The sequence below is a fragment of the Protobothrops mucrosquamatus genome, unplaced genomic scaffold (genome assembly GCF_001527695.2).
Source record: "Protobothrops mucrosquamatus isolate PMUCROS unplaced genomic scaffold, P.Mucros_1.0 scaffold605, whole genome shotgun sequence".
Classification (NCBI taxonomy): Eukaryota; Metazoa; Chordata; class Lepidosauria; order Squamata; family Viperidae; genus Protobothrops; species Protobothrops mucrosquamatus.
Genome location: NW_015386903.1, coordinates 242,757 through 260,293, shown reverse-complemented (window position 1 = coordinate 260,293; position 17,537 = coordinate 242,757). Strand labels below are relative to the sequence as shown.

At 39.2% G+C, this 17,537-nt stretch overlaps 1 protein-coding gene across 1 annotated transcript; it reads left to right on the top strand.

The window, feature by feature from the left end:
- The first annotated feature begins 7,582 nt into the window (after positions 1-7,582).
- On the top strand, positions 7,583-15,894 carry LOC107288878. The gene is made up of 7 exons (XM_015817540.1): positions 7,583-7,758; positions 8,041-8,128; positions 9,026-9,100; positions 10,732-10,806; positions 12,484-13,280; positions 14,139-14,218; positions 14,446-15,894. Exons 2-7 carry the CDS (start codon positions 8,041-8,043, stop codon positions 14,504-14,506), a joined length of 1,176 nt encoding a protein of 391 aa, XP_015673026.1. The 5' UTR covers positions 7,583-7,758; the 3' UTR covers positions 14,507-15,894.
- The last annotated feature ends 1,643 nt before the right edge of the window (positions 15,895-17,537 follow it).

The window sequence follows — 17,537 nt, the reverse complement described above, 5'->3', positions numbered from 1 at the left end:
TCCTTCTCACCATTTTTTCAGACACTTTTTGACTTTGCTAACATTTCCCCCCCCCCCCTCCAGCTTAGACACTGAGGATAGCCTGACTAGCAAGAGTGGACCCAACTTACCGTATTTGGACCCTTGGATTGTGACTCTTCTGTTGGAGTACAAAGAATCCGTAATCAAAACAGATGGACAGCTTGGACATGTCTTGAAGGTGGACCTTCCAACTTATTTATTTGATTTATGTTGTCCTTCCTCCACCTCCCCCAAGTCTAGGAATGCAGACCAGCATATCCTTGGTTTGCTGGTTTGCAATAGACTAGACACAGTTCAGAGCAATCATCGGCTTAACATTTGGAATGTTGAGAGTGGGTCTTGCATGCAACCACAAAAATTGCACGAGGATGTTTTTTTTTTAGTTGTAAAATGAGTGCTGCCATTGGCCTGGCTAATTGCAAAATACAGTACCTGTTTACCAAAGGCAATTGGTATCTTCTTTCCTGCTACTTACTCTAGAGCAGTGGTTCTCAACCTGTGGGTCGGGACCCCATTTGGGGTCGATCGACCATTTCATGGGGGTCGCCAAGCAAGGCTGTCCGCCATTTTTTTTGTCCGCCATTTTTCCCCCCTTTTCCAGCGGGTGCCTTACCTCCCTTGGGCTGGGCCAGCTGGTGGTCGGCCTGCTCCGTCTCTGCCGCTTGCCAGCTACGCCTCGGCCGGTGCAGGGGGCGGAACCACACATGCGCGGTGCTCCCGGGCAGGGAAAGTCCTCGACTTACGACTGGTTGGATAGTCCTCGACTTACGACCAGTTTAGTCCTCAACTTACGATCGGTTGGGGTCGCGGCATTAAAAAGGTTGAGAACCACTGCTCTAGAGCAGTATTTCTAGAGCTGGCTAGGGAATTCTGGGAGTTGGTTCACAAATCATAAAGTTGTTGGAGTTGAAAAACATTGCTGTAGATGTCCAGGGATCTCCCTTCTAAGCTTAGCACCATGTTCCTTTTTTTGTATGAAATAACAGCAACACTTCTAAACAAAATTCCAGATTGCACTGGGCTATCGCTTCCATCTTCTAATAATTATTATGGAGCCTCCATGAAGCATCCTTGTTGATAAAGATTGCAAAACTTCTTTCTTCTGTGCCAGGTTCCAGTTCTTTTTCTGTTTTACACTAAGACAGACAGATGGAAGAACCCAATAGACAGCCAAAAGAACTATCTGCAGATATTTGTAGTGTCTGTGATACCTCTTGGCCCATCTCTGCTTTACACTGATGGAAAATAATGGGCCCACCTCACCCAATAAACTTGGTTTCCAAATATGTTGGTTATGGTGTAATTTTGTTTGCCTCTTCCCCAGATTTTGAATGAGCCAAGGGTTCACAAAGATGCTGAGCAGGATCCAGAAACAAGTCTACTTATTGGAGATGGACTTCATTACATTGAAGTGGTGGTTGCAGGCAAAGCTGCTGAAATGACAAAACAGTAAGTTTTACTTTGAATTTATTTTAGATTATAATTCAATATATGAATTTGTATGGCATCCAAAATGTATATTTCTCTTTCATGAACTCTTTACAATTTTACAAGACCTCTGTATTGCTAGTTCAGAATTTATTGCAATTCATAATTTTATGATCCATGGTGTGCTGACCATGACCTTTGACTTCTTCCTTGCTTAGAGCTTAATAGAGATCTTCAAGCAATAGAATAATATAATGTATTCTTTCATTCACACTCTATTAATGATACCCTATAAAATTCTAATCTCTATGATATTGTAAATCCTTTATTCACTCATTTGGTTCTACTCCTTTATTCCTTTCATTTGCTTTTTCATTTATATGTTTTCACAAAAATGTCTGATAAATAGGTGTGTACAGTTGAGCCCAAATTTTATATTGCTAAACAAGAAAGTTGTTAAGTGAATTTTGCCCCATTTAATGATTTTTATCATTTGTAACAAAATATGGGGGGGGGGATTATAATAATAATAATAATAATAATCTAATAGGCCAATCTTGTAGGGATTTGATAATTCCATATTCAAAATTTGTTATATCTTTATTAGGGAAGTTATATTTGAACTAGTATTTTGGATTCTGGAATTACGGTTATATGTTTACTTTTAAAGTTGCCAGCATTTTTACATGCGGTTTCAAAGTCTTCTTTTCTTGGGGAAAATCTATTCTACAAAATGGTCAAAACAATTTACCAGAGGTGGGCTGCGTGTAGTAGCATATAATCCTTTTTAATATGTGCTGACATAGAAAGTGAGACTGTGAGAATATATGTCGGCTTTGTTGATAAAAATAGATTCCCAACACTCTAAAGAAACTTGTGGATCTTTTTAAATTGTGCACAGAATCCTGCCTTTTGCAGATCAATATGGAAAAATATCAGCCTTAGCTGCAGGAGACAGTTTGATCCTTTAAGATTTGCCAATACATTTCTCCCTGTCTTATTTCTCAGATCTATGGCTCAGCCTGGATTTTCTGCTGTTATTGGCCAGTTCATCATCTTGCAGAATTATACAGTCAATTTTAAAAGTGCAGCTAAAGTGGTAAGGTGCACAATGCTCTTGTTGCAGTGTAGCATATGCTGATAATTCACCTTGATCCTCCGAGGATGTGACATGAAATTACAGGAAGTCCTCAACTTACAATCACAACTGGGACCAAAATTTATGTTGCTAAGCACGTTGTTAAGTGAGCCGTGCCCAATTTTAAGGGTTTTTTTTTGCCACGGTTGTTAAGCGAATCACTGCAGTTATTAAGTGAATCATGAGACATGAAATGAATCCAGCTTCCTCAATTGACTTTGCTTGTCAGAAGCTGAATGGGCAGCTCAAAGGAGGCCATAATGTGAATCCAGGACACTGCAATTACAGGTAATCCTCGACGTATGACCACAACTTAGTCCAAAATTTATGTTGCTAAGTGAAACATTTATTAAGCTACTTTTTTGAGTGCCGTTGTAATTTTGCATGGTCACTAAATGAACTGTTGTAAGTTGAGGACTACCTGTATAGGAATATAGGAAACAGGATTTCAAGATGAGTTTACTGCAGCATATTGTAATTAAGAGAAGGACAGATAATGGCCAAAATCATACATTTTAGAGGTATTTTCTTTTTAAAAAAGCCACATTGTTTGTAAAAAGTGCTAAGCCATAACTTCCTGCACTGATGACAATACTTGCATCAGAGTGGCATATCATTTAAGTTTAAGAAGCATTAAATCGTAAAGATTACTCTGCAGTTGTGCTGAATAATTTCTCCCTGTCTATCACATTACAAATTAAAATTTGCTATCAAATTTTGGAAATCACTGGAGGGGCTTAGTTATGGCAACCAGACTTTAAAAAATATAAAGAAAAAGGGACAGACCTGAAGGAGGTTCATAAGGAAAAAAAAATAGGTTTGATTGTTTATTTGTTAAATTTATATGCCACTTGATATTAGCGTGGTCCCAACCCTGGGGCCCGTTTGTGCCTGGGGCCCCGGATGTAAAATGGAGCCCATTTTCTGTCAGTATCGAGGGTGTTTTTATGATTCTCTGACTGTTGTGCCTTTGGCTTAATAGTGACCATATGTATATAGGACAACCCTTTTATGTCAGAAAGCTGTCCTTTAGATTTATTTACATTTCAGACATGGTCGCTAAGGGAGGCAATCGCTAAACAAGGACTCCCTGTATGAAAATTTCCTCCCCCACCTCAATATTTATCTATTTGGTTGTTTGTCCGTTAAATTTATTTGCTGCCTATCTCACAATGTGATGGTGATAGCCTGTAAAATGTTATTTTATTTAGTGTATGGCAAGCCTGTAAAATGTCTTCGATAAAGAAACGGGCCCATTTTTGACCAAATTGTTTGAGGATCCTCTTTTTTTTCTTGACTTCTTTGCCAGCTTGCCCTATTTTTGAATTTTGATAGACAACCCCCCCACCACAGCCAATTTCAAGTTGGAGGGTTACTTTATTCTTCAAAACAGATAAAATAATTCATCCCTTGTGTTGGGGGTTGGAATCCACCCTTTCTGAGGTCTCCCCCAAAGTAGGGCTGTCGCCGGGCGGAATATATGTATCCTTAAACATGCAATCGTTGGCCTCCGATGTTTAATCCGCCAGTGGTTTCTGGCCTTTTTGTGGCCTTTTTGAAGCCTCCCTGAGGGAACATCTCAGCCACCATTAAATCCTGCTTAGCAGCCATAAAAAGCCCTGAAAATCTCCCGTCCTCCTTAAGGGGGAAGGAAAGGAGGACAAGGCAGGCCCACACCAACCCCACTGCTGTTTTTCTTCCTCTCTTCCAGTGGGGTTTTTGTGAGTTTTTTTGGGAAACCATTTCCCGCCAAGGAAAACTTTGGATATTCAGGAAACGGAGGCATGCTCTTTGCCTTTCCAAAGCCACAATGAGTCTCATGGGGCCTTTTATTGTTTTATTTTTACTTCCAGAGAGAGAGGAAGGGGCTTCATTGGGCAGGGGGAGCTCCTTAAATGTGGCATCATTTGAGGCTCCCTTTTCCAAGCATCAAAATGTCTCCCGTTGATTGTTCTTGCTTCTTTCAGTGATTGAAGGCAACCCAGAGAGAAGCCCTTTGCCTTTTGCAGCTTAGGTTCATTTTCTGAGGGGGAGGCATAATAAGTTTGGGGGGGCATAATAAGCATCTAATTTGGGCGCCTTTCACTTCTTGAATTCTTTAGCAAGCATAGCCGTTGCTAACCATAGTTTCTTTAGGGCAGAAATGGGCAACTTGATGACCTGTGGACTTCAACTCCCAGAATTCCTGAGCCAGCAGGTCTGGCTCAGGAATTCTGAGAATCGAAGTCCACAGATTGTCAAGTTGCCATTGTTCCTGTACCTGCTTTAGGGCATTTATATCTTCATTTCTGTTTGAAAGGTCTCCTAATTTGATCCTTGCCACCCCTTGGTGTGAAGCTGGATTGGGCTGAGAAGCAAGGTCACCCAGATAGCTTTGTATCCAAGTGGGGATTTGAACTGGGTTCCCCCTGAGTTCAAATTCCACCCTTTAACCATCAATGTATCCTAAATCTTGAATTCCACCCATCTGGTGGGGGTCACCTCAGTTGGAGAAGCCTGCTTTGATGGCTTTTATCCACAGGCCATGCTACTTTCTCTCCATCACTGAGATCATGTACAGTCTGAGATGTCTCCTTGTCTTTCAGAGCATCGTTCATTGTGCTTGTTTTTCACTTTCAGGAAGATTGTCGATTTTATCTCACCCTTGAATGTTTCCAGGTCATGTCCATGAAGAGAGAGGAGAAGAGTCTGCAAAATTGGTGAGACCCACAAGAACACTGATCTTAGTTGTGTAGCTGGGGTGCCTACTGGGAAGACAGGGTGCCTAAGCTCGAACCTTGAAAATTGCAGAATCTTCTGCATCCCATCCATTTTAATCAGAGTTAGGAAATTTAACGGAATGAATTCTTTATAAACACTTAACTACTGTATAGGGCAATACCTGCTATTGTCTGTTGTTGACTGTCCAACTCTTGGTGTAGAGTTGAGCAGCCTTACACATTTAAAAATAGTCAAGTTTTGGAAAGAGGAAGGATTAAACATTACAGCAGGTGGCACCTCCTAGCTGACCTTTTTGATTTTCAAAAAGCTAAGTATGGTTAGATTTGATATTTGGATGGAAGATCACACATGGGGCCCAAGGCTGAAAATTAGAAGTTTATGTCATAAAATGTTTACCAACCAAATTGATGAGATGCTTGAGGTTTGACATATGTCAACAATCAGTTTCTGTTTCATTGACCTGCTGATTGGATGTGGTTTTATTAGCTGAGCTTTTCCACCGCAATTAAAAAACTGACGATGTTAATTATCCTTTTATATAGCAACCGGGCGATGTCAGTCCTGCAAAAGATAAGGGAACTATGGCAGTAAGTATGTGGGCCAGCTACTTGATTCTGTTCTGTGAGATCTTAAAACTAGCAGTTTTAAATTCAGGTTTGTTTATAGCAACATTATAAACTCTGTAGAATCTTCCTATGTATCATGAAATATTCCAGGTTCTTCTCACACATAATCCAAGGAAGAGACTTCAACTTTTTATTGTATTTGACCTCATTATGCATGATGTGAATGGCAGCCTGCTTTTTCATACTTGAAGAGCAGTAGGGCATTTTCTTTTTGTGTATTAATAATAATAATTAATGGATAATTAATGAATAAGTCAATAATAAGCATGATAGTCTTTGGTTCCCGACATAAGTACAGTTTTGTTAATCCACTTTCCATTTCCCCAAGAAATGCAACATTAGCTAACCCAGCAAAACAACTTTAGTTCCATTCTCATGAAAAATTAGTGCTACATTATGATCCAGGACTCAGAACTGCTGTTTGAAATAACTGTTCTCATTTTGATTAAAAAGGAAGATAAAGGATTTTCTTTTCTTTTCCGCTTAGCAGAATGTGTAGACAAGTCAAAATGTGGTTTACCTATAATTAATAAATTGTGATTTTACGGCATAACTTAGGGTGAAACCATAGCCAAATTTCATTTATTTGGTAATCCATTGGTTTAAACATAGTTTAAAGTGGGCGTATCCAACCCGCAGGCCACAAGCCCATATGTGGCCCTGGACAACTAGTTATCCAACCCCACAAGATATAATAAAATATTAAAAAATAAAGGAAGTTTGTTATTTTTGTACATAAACTACATTATATATTTTATCTGTGGCCCAAGACATTTCCTCTTCACTAAGTTTGGCCCACAAGACAAAAGGTTGCACACCCATGGCTTAAAGCAAAGTGCAAAATCAATCAGCTAATTGATAGCTTGTGTTGCCCATTGATGTTCACAGTTGGTCCTCTTGACCTGAGTTCCTTCACGTCTCTCCTCCACTATTACCATTTTTATTTGCTTATGCTTATGCAAGGTGATGATGGATACCCACCCCAATGAGTTGCCGTTGAGGAGACAACAGAAACACCTCAAAAATTACGTTCTTGGATGGTTGAGGTTGGGATAGAAGAAACTTGGGAGAAAGCAACAATAACTTTGTACAGGGAGAGATTCAGGATGTAAATCAAAGAGGAGGAGGTGTAGAGACTTGGCAAGTTAACTGTCATGCTTAACTCTTGATGCTGTTTGATTATATATTTCAGGAAAAGTTTTGTCATGCAGATATTGTTCAACTCAGGTATGCCAGATTAAATGTTGGCGGCTTTTTAAATGAAATTTAGTGAAAAGTGGGGTCAGTTTGGGTTCCTCTGGTTTTTTTATGTTATATTTCATTGTGGAGCAAATATTATTTGTGTTTTATGCCCCCCCCCCTAGACAATTTCTTCAGGCCACTTAAAGGCTTAACATTTATAACACAACTCCTTCCTAAGTTGTATTTTCTTCAAAACATTTTCACTTTCGTGAGATAGATTCAAAATATGTTTATCTTCAGGCCAGAATAGGTACAAAAACGATGATGTATTTCTGATCATGACATTTCATTAAAAAAAATAGTTTAGTATCCCTGGTCTTATATCATTCAGTCTTAAAGGGAAATGCTTGGGATGTTGCTTGTAAGTTAATTATCTATTTACAATGTGCTTTTTCTTCTTCAGAACAAGAATCACAGTCAGTTTCCCAAGTCTTGAAAGAGGTAAACCAGGATCAGCTGAACACTCTGAAACAAAATGCTAAGGATTGTCTCAACTTATTAGGCCCCACAAAACTGTTGGATTCTGAGCAACTGGCCGTGTATCCTGACACTAAATGGCAACTGGAACGGAAGCAAAATAAGGTTTGTATCTCTCTAGGCTGCTACAGATAGAATATACGTAGGAGACAGGTCCAAGCTGAACATAAATATATATATGATACGTCTATTTGCTTTGGCAAGAAAATAAGGAACATTCATTTCATTATTTATTTTAACTCACAATGCATTTATTACAATAATCTCTCGAGCAAGCAACGTAATTATTCTATCATAATTTCTGTGCCCTGCGCCTGTGAAAGAGCAGCTGAGAATGCTGATATTCTATATTTGCCTTGTGTAAAGCAGAAACTGTTCTGATTTCAGATGAACCAAGACATCTTCACGGTTCCAGCTAAGTATCTGCTGATCAATGCAGAAAATAAGGCAGCACTTTCCCAGTCCTACATATCAAGTGAGTGGCAGAACCAGGGACCAGATATATGGATGAAAATGGGTTGGTTTGGAAGTTTTTTTCCCTCTAAGGCAGCGCTCCTGATTTCTAACTATACAAGCATTGTAGTTAAATGTCATAATTGTTATGGTAGTTGGCAAGGAATGGCATAACACAGATGTGAAGATGAAACTGAAATTTTGCTTGCATCCATGTTCCATCTTATCATATAGGACGGCCAGACATCATACTGTAAATGGAGTAGGGCTTTTCACAAGATTTTTGTAGTTTTTATTAAGGTACATCCTGCAGTTTTTAGCATCAAGAGGTATGTTTATCCTGTGGATTCAATGACACAAATATCTCGTGGATCATTTTTGTTTTGGAAAAAATCAAGACTAAAAAGAAAAAGTAAAGAGATTTGGATACACTCGGAAAGCAGTGGCCGCTAGCAATTTAAGTAGCTTTCTTAAATCAACGTTGGGTACGGTCGCTATCACAAATGTATAAGCTCAGAACAAAACACAGCCATTCCCATGCCACAGTTGGATAAATCAAGCTATATTGCATTGCTTTAATTTGTTTGTGAATAACCTGCAAAGCATGCCTTGTTACCTATTTTGGATTCCAAGGTTGGCTGTTGCAAAGCAACAAATTAAGTCCTTAAGTTTGCTTGTGTGGATTGATCTAAAGTAGTGGTTCCCAACCTTTTCTATACCCCGCACCCCTAGAACACTTCTGATATATTCTCGCATCCCTTACAAAAGTTCGAAATAACGGCAATGAATTATGCATATACACTATAATTTTGAAAAAAACCCTGGAATATCGTTTTGTACTCCCAGGGGATGTAAGCACCCCTGGTTTGGGAACCCTGGGAGTGGATGCTGATAGCTAATAAGCTCTTGTTTTTCTCAGATACCCCTCAAGCTGTTCCTGAAGGATCTGGAGACATTGAAGAAGATGATCGCAGTACTGTATCTTTTTTCAGTGGTGAGTACCATTGTGAACGTTTTTTGTGAACGTGCAGGTGAATGGTGCATTTTAAACTTCAGGGAATATTATCCCAAAGACTCAGGAATCAGCATTCAGAAAAGTTCTAAAAAAGCATTCACGGAGGTTGATTAGCCCAAGCCAGTCAATATTTTGCAATTGTTATTTGTGTTGGATGTACTTTTTTATTTCATATCTACGCCAAAGAAAGTCATTCTGTTTCTGTTCTCATCTTTTTTTCTTTTTGCACTTTTATCTAGCTTTTTTACGATCTTTTGTTTTTTTCCAATTCCTTTTTGTTGTTCATTTAACTTTCGTTATTGTTTTTTTTTTTTAATTCAATGAAGATATCTATGGATTTTTCGTAATAATTATGGATGCACACCTACGTAAGTCCATGTAGCAAGACCCAAGTTAGGCTTTAGAGCCAACAATCAAACACTCTCTCAAGCTTCCTCCTTCCGTTATATATTCAAGATGGATAGTATTGAATATTTATTTGTTACGTATATGTAAGGGTGTGGGTCTATACATGTGTTGTACATGGTATGTTTAGGTGTGTGTCATGTATGTGTTTCACTTTGAGAGCGGGCAACTAAATTTCATTTTTGATGTGTGCCGTTGTGCCCGCAGTAAAAAAAAAATGACAATAAGGGTTATCTTATCTTAAAATCTTATTTAAAAGACTGAACTTCAAACTCTGCACTACTGTATCTCCCAGAAGAAAAGTGATATGGATGATGGCAGAATGGTGTATATATAGTCCACCTCCTTCAAGCCTATTAGGGACAGAGTTGCTCAAATATTACATTTTGTCACGCCTCCCGTGTACAGAGTATCACATGATTTCCACCCGCCTCTGTTTTTACATTGTGTACGTCCTGTGTGATGTTTTCATTGACCACCAGGGGGCGCCATTTGACCAGTTTCACTATCTCCTCTTCCAAAGGAAGTGGTGACCTCATGTAAAAAACTTGAATGGCGGGGCCTGACATAACGTAACATCTGTTTCTCTCTACTCCGAGAGCCTAACGGATGACATAAAGTATAATGTATAATGAGTAGATATAAAGAGAACAATAAGGCGGTGTATTAAGTCAGTTTGGCCTAGTGATTACGGCACCGAGTTAGAAACCTGAAGTCTGTGAGTTCTAGTCCCATCTTAGACATGAAAGCCACTGGGTGACTTTGGGCCATTCAGTCTTTTTCAGCCCAACTCATCTCCCAGGAATTTATCACCATCATCACCTTGCATAAGCATATGAAGAATAATGTGCTGCTGGATATCAAATACATAAAAGCAACAATATTGGGTTTGTGAATCTGGGTATTTTCATACAGACAAGCGACTCTGCTTTCAAAACCTAACACTGCTTATTCACGTCTATTCAGAAGACCTTCCACCTAAATCAAATTTTGAATGCACTTAGATGTGAATTTGCTTCCTATTTCTTGAACTCTGAACGCAGGTCCGTTTGCTTGAGATACTGACAGTGTTTGTGTCAGACTTGATTCCTATAATCTTTTGCAATGTTTGACTATGGCTGCTCTTTAGGATCTTATCCTGAGCTGCTCCACCTTTCAAGGAATGTTTAGAGGAAGATGTTAATTTGCGTTTCTTTACCCAGTAGATTCTGCAAGTTTGAATGGATCCTTAGAAAATCCCTGGGATGCAGTCCCAGGAATAATCTTGAGCTCTTCCAGCGGTGAGTGAGATCAAAAGCTAACCGTCACCTTTAATCACTACTTCTCTATAACATTAGGAGCAAAACATGACTGTTTTTTTTGCATTCCCATTGGAGAAACTGTTAAATCAAGCGTTGATAGGGGTTATTGGCTCTTACTATTCATTTCAACACCACACCCCTTTTCTAGCCACATGCTAATTAACTTTTTCTCTGCCATCATCAACAATATTTTGCAGGAATTTCTCTTTCGCTGCATCTTCATGCAAGGGTACGTGGGAAACCCTTACTAAAAGTGGTGTAGCTGAAGCTTTGATGCTGCTTGTGTTTCTTTAAGATAGATGCCAATTTTGTTTGAATCTAGAACTGAAACCCTGTTTTTAATGAATAAATTACATTGGTTCATGCACTGCGCAAATTGAAAGCAAGCAACCCGTTTTAAAGGTTATCAAAATGCCTGCTTCTTAAAATCAAAACAGAAGCAACAAAAGTTTACCATGTAGCCACACTGAACCCTTTGAGAACAAAAAATGAATCCGCAGCCCTCGGGATGCTTCTTGCATTGGTCTCATCTCATTTTATGCTAACTTAGTACCTCTAATTGAAATTAGTATGAGAAAGACGTTTTAAGATTGCAACACAAAAATCCCAGCAAGTTCCTCAATTTCCAATGAAACATCTAAATATAAGCAAGTTGGGTGCCGTAAAAATCTCATCCCAAAGATGCTTTTTTCACGAGGCAACTGGACTTTCTTGTTTTTCTTTGAAAGTCGTTTCGCTTCTCATCCAAAGCTGCTTCAGCGCTTCTCATCCAAGAAACTTCTGGATGAGAAGCGAAACGTCTTCAAAGAAAAACAAGAAACTTCCTGACAGTGAGAACAATTAACCAGTGGAACAACCTGCCTCCGGAAGCGGTGAATGCTCCAACACTGGAAGTTTTTAAGAAGATAGCCACTTGTCTGAAATGGTGTAGGATTTCCTGCCTGAGCAGGGGGTTGGACTTGATGACCTCCAAGGTCCCTTCCAACTTTATTATTATTATTATTATTATTATTATTATTATTATTATTATTATTATTATTATTATTATTATTATGATTATGATTATGATGATGATGATGATGATGATGAAAGTCCAGTTGCCTCGTGAAAAAGCATCTTTGGGACAACCATGACCTGGATGACTGAGAATCTCCACAGACATTTAGTAAAATCTCATGTCGTTTAGTCCTGCGAAAGGGACTGGGAACTTGTTTCATTTGCAAAGGTGTTCCCTGTTTAGTAAACTGTCAACTGCACTTTGATCAATGTGTGAGAAACTTCACATGGCGTGGGAGTGTGTGTGCATCTGTGTTCCTCTTAAAGCTGTTTGTGCACTAGACGCAGGATATCTGTTTCCAGGTAGTGTGGCTCTGTGCTGTTACATGCCTTAAAACGCCTGTCCCAAAAGCTTTGTTTTCGCTACTCATCCAAGAAGCTTCTTCAGTTCTGACTGAAGGCAACGGCTTCTTTAGAATTGGGGAAGCTTCTTGGGTGAGAAGTGAAACGTCTTCCAGGAGAAAAAAAAATAAGAAAGTCCAAGTTGCTTTTTGAAAAAGCATCTTTGGGACAACTAAGACTTGGGTGACTGAGAATCTCCATCGACTGAAAACAGTTGATTTTTGGGGGGGGCTTTTTTTTTTTTTTGCACTTTGACAGATACTTCTGGCACATCCTGTGGACTTCCCCAGATGCAGCAGATGCTCTTGGCCAGTCCTGCTGAAGAAGCAAGTCCAGACTCCAACTCTTGCATCTCACATTTCCCGGAGCCTTGTGATAATATGCCTCACTCCAGCTCTGAGCAGGCTGCGCCAGCAAAGTTTCCATCGCTGTTTCATTTTCAGAACAGGGAATTTCTCCACGAAATGCCCAGTCGGAAAGCTGACCTGATTACGTCAACTACGTCAGGCCAGGACAGCGAACTTGCAGACAGCGTTCCTTGCGGTCAGCCGTTAAATAAATCCTGTCTTCGTAATGCCGTCCTTTCTTTTTCTTCTGTTGGTCATTCCAATGAGGGCGACTTGTCCTCTGAGCCGGTGTCTGAAAGGAGGAAGGGTTGTCTATCCCTTGCCCATGGGGCCCAGGAGAGGACAGCTAGACAGAAACACTGTGAAACTCAGAAATACGTGTCAGCTAAAAGGAAGCAAGCGCCAAGTGAAGAAGAATCCTCTGAGACTTTTTCTCCAACTTGCAGTAGTAATCTGGAAGCTGTAGGGCATTGCTCTACTGAGACTGTTACGAAATCTAGTAATCCAAGTGGGAAACATGTAAATCGCTATCTTCCCTTGAACTTTGCAAGCACCCCTAAGAAAAGACGGTTGGAGGAGATTCAGGATCAGCAGTCACCTGTGTTTGCCCATTGCAGTTATACAGAGAAATTTCTGGAAAAAAGAAGCGAGCAGGTACCCAGAGGAGTCACCACAAGGAAATCAAAGCAAATCGGAGTTCAACCAAAGGTAAATCTGTCATCTGAGTGAAGGAAAATAATAATAATAATAAACCCCTCTATAGCTTTGTCAGAGTGGAATTACAGACTCTTTGCAAAGCAAATCCGCCCTTCCTCTCATGCTTGTTTTGCAGATATGTTTTGGTTGCCAATATAAATTTATATTCAATCATCGCCGATGCAGATAATCCTTGACTTTGCCATAATTGAGCTTGGCAAATGACCGATTAGATTTTACCACTTTTTTTGAGGTGGTCCTTAAAGTGAACTCATCGTTTACCAAGGACGAACTTTGCCAGAAATCCTGGTGTTCTCCAAAAAACATCATAAATTGTGATCACAGAACACCCGCAAACGGCCGTAAATGCTGGCTGGTTGCCAAGCAACCAAAATGTCACATAACCAGGGGACGGCTGTCAGAACTTCAGAATAAGATCATAAGTACTTTTTTTTGGCGGGGGGGGGTGTTGTCCGTCATAGGTTCAAACTGTCACTACACCACTGGTTGTAGTTTAGGGTTATCTGTAATTATATTTGGTGAGAAACTATAAGGTGGCAACATCTGACATAGGATTTTTTTCATTTGGGGAATGTCAGGTGAGAATGCTGGAATCCTATGCAGTGACTGTATAAAGGGCAAAATGTTAGCTATTTAAAAATATTAGTTTAATTTGGGTGATTCAGTGGGAACCGTATTGTTGATTTCCGACTTAATACCTTCTAACTTTTCTTTCATCCTCCCCAAACTATTCCAAAATAGTGATTAAAATATGGCCAGAATTTAAAAAAACAAGGATTCACTTCTCTCTGTGTGTCTTTCTCTCTTTCTCTCTCTCTTTCTCTCCCTCCCTCCCTCTTTCACTCTTAGGAGAACGCGAAAGGAGACGGTTTTCATTTTATACCCAACCCACCTACACCTGAGCTCTGCTCTCAAGTGCAGTCTGTAAGGTTAGTATCTCTTTCCTAGCTAGTCACACATATCATGGGAAGGGTCTATGTTAAATGTGCTGGACGAGAAGAACCATACATTTATGGAGAACAGTTTGTGCAATGACTGTTGCTTTCCATAAAACCTTGCCAATAACCCCACGTTTTTGCTCCTGACACCCAGCACATCTGAATATTTGCTTACCTTCAGGTCTGGTGCTTTCACGTTTCCTGTTTTTGATCTATAGGATCTCAAGAGCCTTGCTGGAATGGGCACGCTGGGTTTTCAGCAATGAGGAGAAGCAATAAACTTCCTTAAGATACCTTGATCTCAGGTTGAATTACCTAAGACACTTTTGCTACGGTTAAGCTGTTTGGGTTTTTTTTTTATTCTGTTTTCCTGAAGATGGATATGTTGTTTTGATTTCACGTACAAGGGGGGAAAAAAGGAATCCATCACCTTTTCATCTGTTGTTTGGACGTCTCGAGCAAAGATTGCTTTGATTTTTGATACAAAGATGTGCCACCTGCTCTTTTTAAGGATGGCAGAATGACAGTGCCAAAGACATAATGCTCCTGTTTATATGAAGTTATAAGTGGGACTCAGCTATAAGCGCACACTTGTTTGTATATTTTTGTTTGTAACTTGTTAAAATAAACTGGTATCCATTACAGCTTGCCTTGTACGTCATAAAGATAAAGAGTTATTTTTAAGTAGGGGGAAAGCTGTTTTTTTTACAGTTGGTTGTAAATAGAATGCAAAGAAATTTGGTCTTTAAAAGTTGACATACGGAAACTACAGTTCCTAAGCTAGTGAGTCCTGGGGCATGCAAAAAAAAACCCTGTAATTTTATCTGCAATGAGGGATTTGCAGGTATTTAAGGAGCATATCCATTTTTGAAGCTAGAGAGGATCTGTAGCCCACATGCCTTTAGAGCTGGTCCAGGAATTGCTCAAATTATTTTATTCATTTTGCTCCCTTAAGAGACTTTAGACAGTAGAAGTATATTCTCTGTTTAAATGTTACGTGTTGCACAATTTACTTGTGCTTTAGAATTTCAGGAGTTTGCAAAGAGTAAATCCATAAACAATAGCACATACCGTAGCTACAACCACATAGTGGTTTTAATGCAGTTAAGAATACAAAATTTCATTTATGGGTACAATTCCAGTCTGGTTTGTTTGCAGTGAATGAGATGCCACTAGTAAGCCTGCAATCATATGAAGACAAATACTATCTCTGTTGTTATTCTCCAGTGACAGGATTTATATCTTTATGTTTCTAAAGAGGGAAGTTCCCTTACAGATTATGCCTAATACTCATGAATCTGTTTTATCTCTTTTAGAACATTAAGAAATGCACATAATTGCTTCTTGTAGCTTTCATGGTTCAGAATTGTATAAAGAACTTTGTTCACAGTCTACTATCACTTTCATTAGATAACTATGCAGCAAAGCAAAATCAAATTTGTAGAGTATTTCAGGAGACAGATATCTGTTATGGGTCATTAAGGTAACTGAGTGTGGCATCAGAAAGACCATATAGAAGAAGGTGAACTTTCATTATTGTGATAGAAATACATCTAATGAAGTGCTACACCAATTAAATATTTCTTGCTTTAAGCGATGAATGGTTTTCTACAACAGTATATATTTGTAAAAATGCCATAAAGGTAATAAACAATTGTATGCCAACATCAATATGAATTAAAATGCTTATTTTTAATTATTCTTGTCATCTCCTCCTTTCATTTAATTACAAAATACTTCATATAGCTTACATGCTTGATAAAATGTTTTGAAAATTAAAACAAATTAGGAAAAATACAACAGCACAGCTCTGGATAAAAAATATACCTTGTGTGCCAATTTTCCAAATTCGAGCACAGTCACTCAAACATAGTTTGAAGGTTAAAATAAAATTCTGTGATTCTTTGCTTTAAAATAAAGACCTTAAATCTAAATAAATTGGCTATTTGTGCTGGAATATTTTTAAAAGAGGCATGCAATAATCATCTGGTAAATAGATGGCAAATACCCAAGTACAATTACAAGGAGCTCAGCTCCCACTGAGCGTCTCTCGTGGTTGAGGATGATTGGTAATTGAACCAGGATTCCAAAATGTTATCTGTGTGGAAACAGGTTTGTGTGTAGGTGGCATTATACTAGTAGACACTGTTGTGAGAACTCTGCATCTATTGTGGCTGCATATATCCTCCATTATCTTAACTGTGGTGTGGTCCATAACGTTCCCTCAATTCAAATTCACCGATAACCGGAAGCAAAAGCCTTTTTCGGTGTTCGTAAAAGAATGCCTTCAGATTATGGAGTCCTGAACTTTCCATCCATGTTGGCAGAAAAACTCTCAGCTGAAAGCTGTAGAACCCTTCCAGTCCTCTGGAGAATATAACAGATTAGCCAAGCGCCACATATTTTTTCTTCCAGTGTCTGAAAAAAGGCTAGTGGTGAAAGTACCGAATACTCTACGAAACAGCTGCATTTTCTTTTTCAGAGTATAACTATATTTAACACAGTGTTTAGTTGCAGACTATCAGTGTGGAGAAATACGTACTCTTTGTCTATGTGCTAGTGCTTTGGATGTCAGGAGCTGTAACGAGTTAAGCGATTCATATTGTAAGAACTAACGATTACCTAGGGCCTCCTTAAAAGCCAATGGATTAGGGTGTTAAGCTGTTTTCTTTTAAGGAGAAGGCTGGAAATCCTGATTAGTGAGGCAAGGCTACTGGATAAGCATCTTACAAAGAGTTTGAACAGAAACACCAAGCTTGGTGTGATGCCCTCACCTCTTCCCAAGATAGATGAGTCTTCTCCATTTCTCCCATCTTCTCTGCAATAGCAAAGCTTTGCTGAATCCTGTAGCAACGTTAATGAAGCTTAGAGGAGAGGCCGGATACCAGAAGAAATGAGATGGGAGCAACTGTAATTTTGAATGTTTAATTGTGGAAAGGAGAAACTGCAACCTTCTTTGGGTTACCTGGCTGAAAGCTGCTACCTTGTTCCTCCTACCTTGCTCTCACCAAGCCTCTCATTGGTGCCAGCAGATATTTCTTCCAGCGTGACAGTTTTGTTCCTAGTTTGCAAAAGGATGTGGACATAAGGAAATAAGATCTTCAGATGAAATATGATATAGGGTGGTAGTGGAGTAAGTTTGTTATGAGACACATGTACCTGGTTTAACTGAGTGCTTGCTTTTAATTCTCCTACAAACCACAAAGCTAGCCTAGTCTCAAACTTCCAAAACATACAATGCAAGGCAAGCAAGTTTAGTGAATGTAAAATAACCCCCATCCCGCCTGCTGGTGGTTCTCAGTCTCTGGCA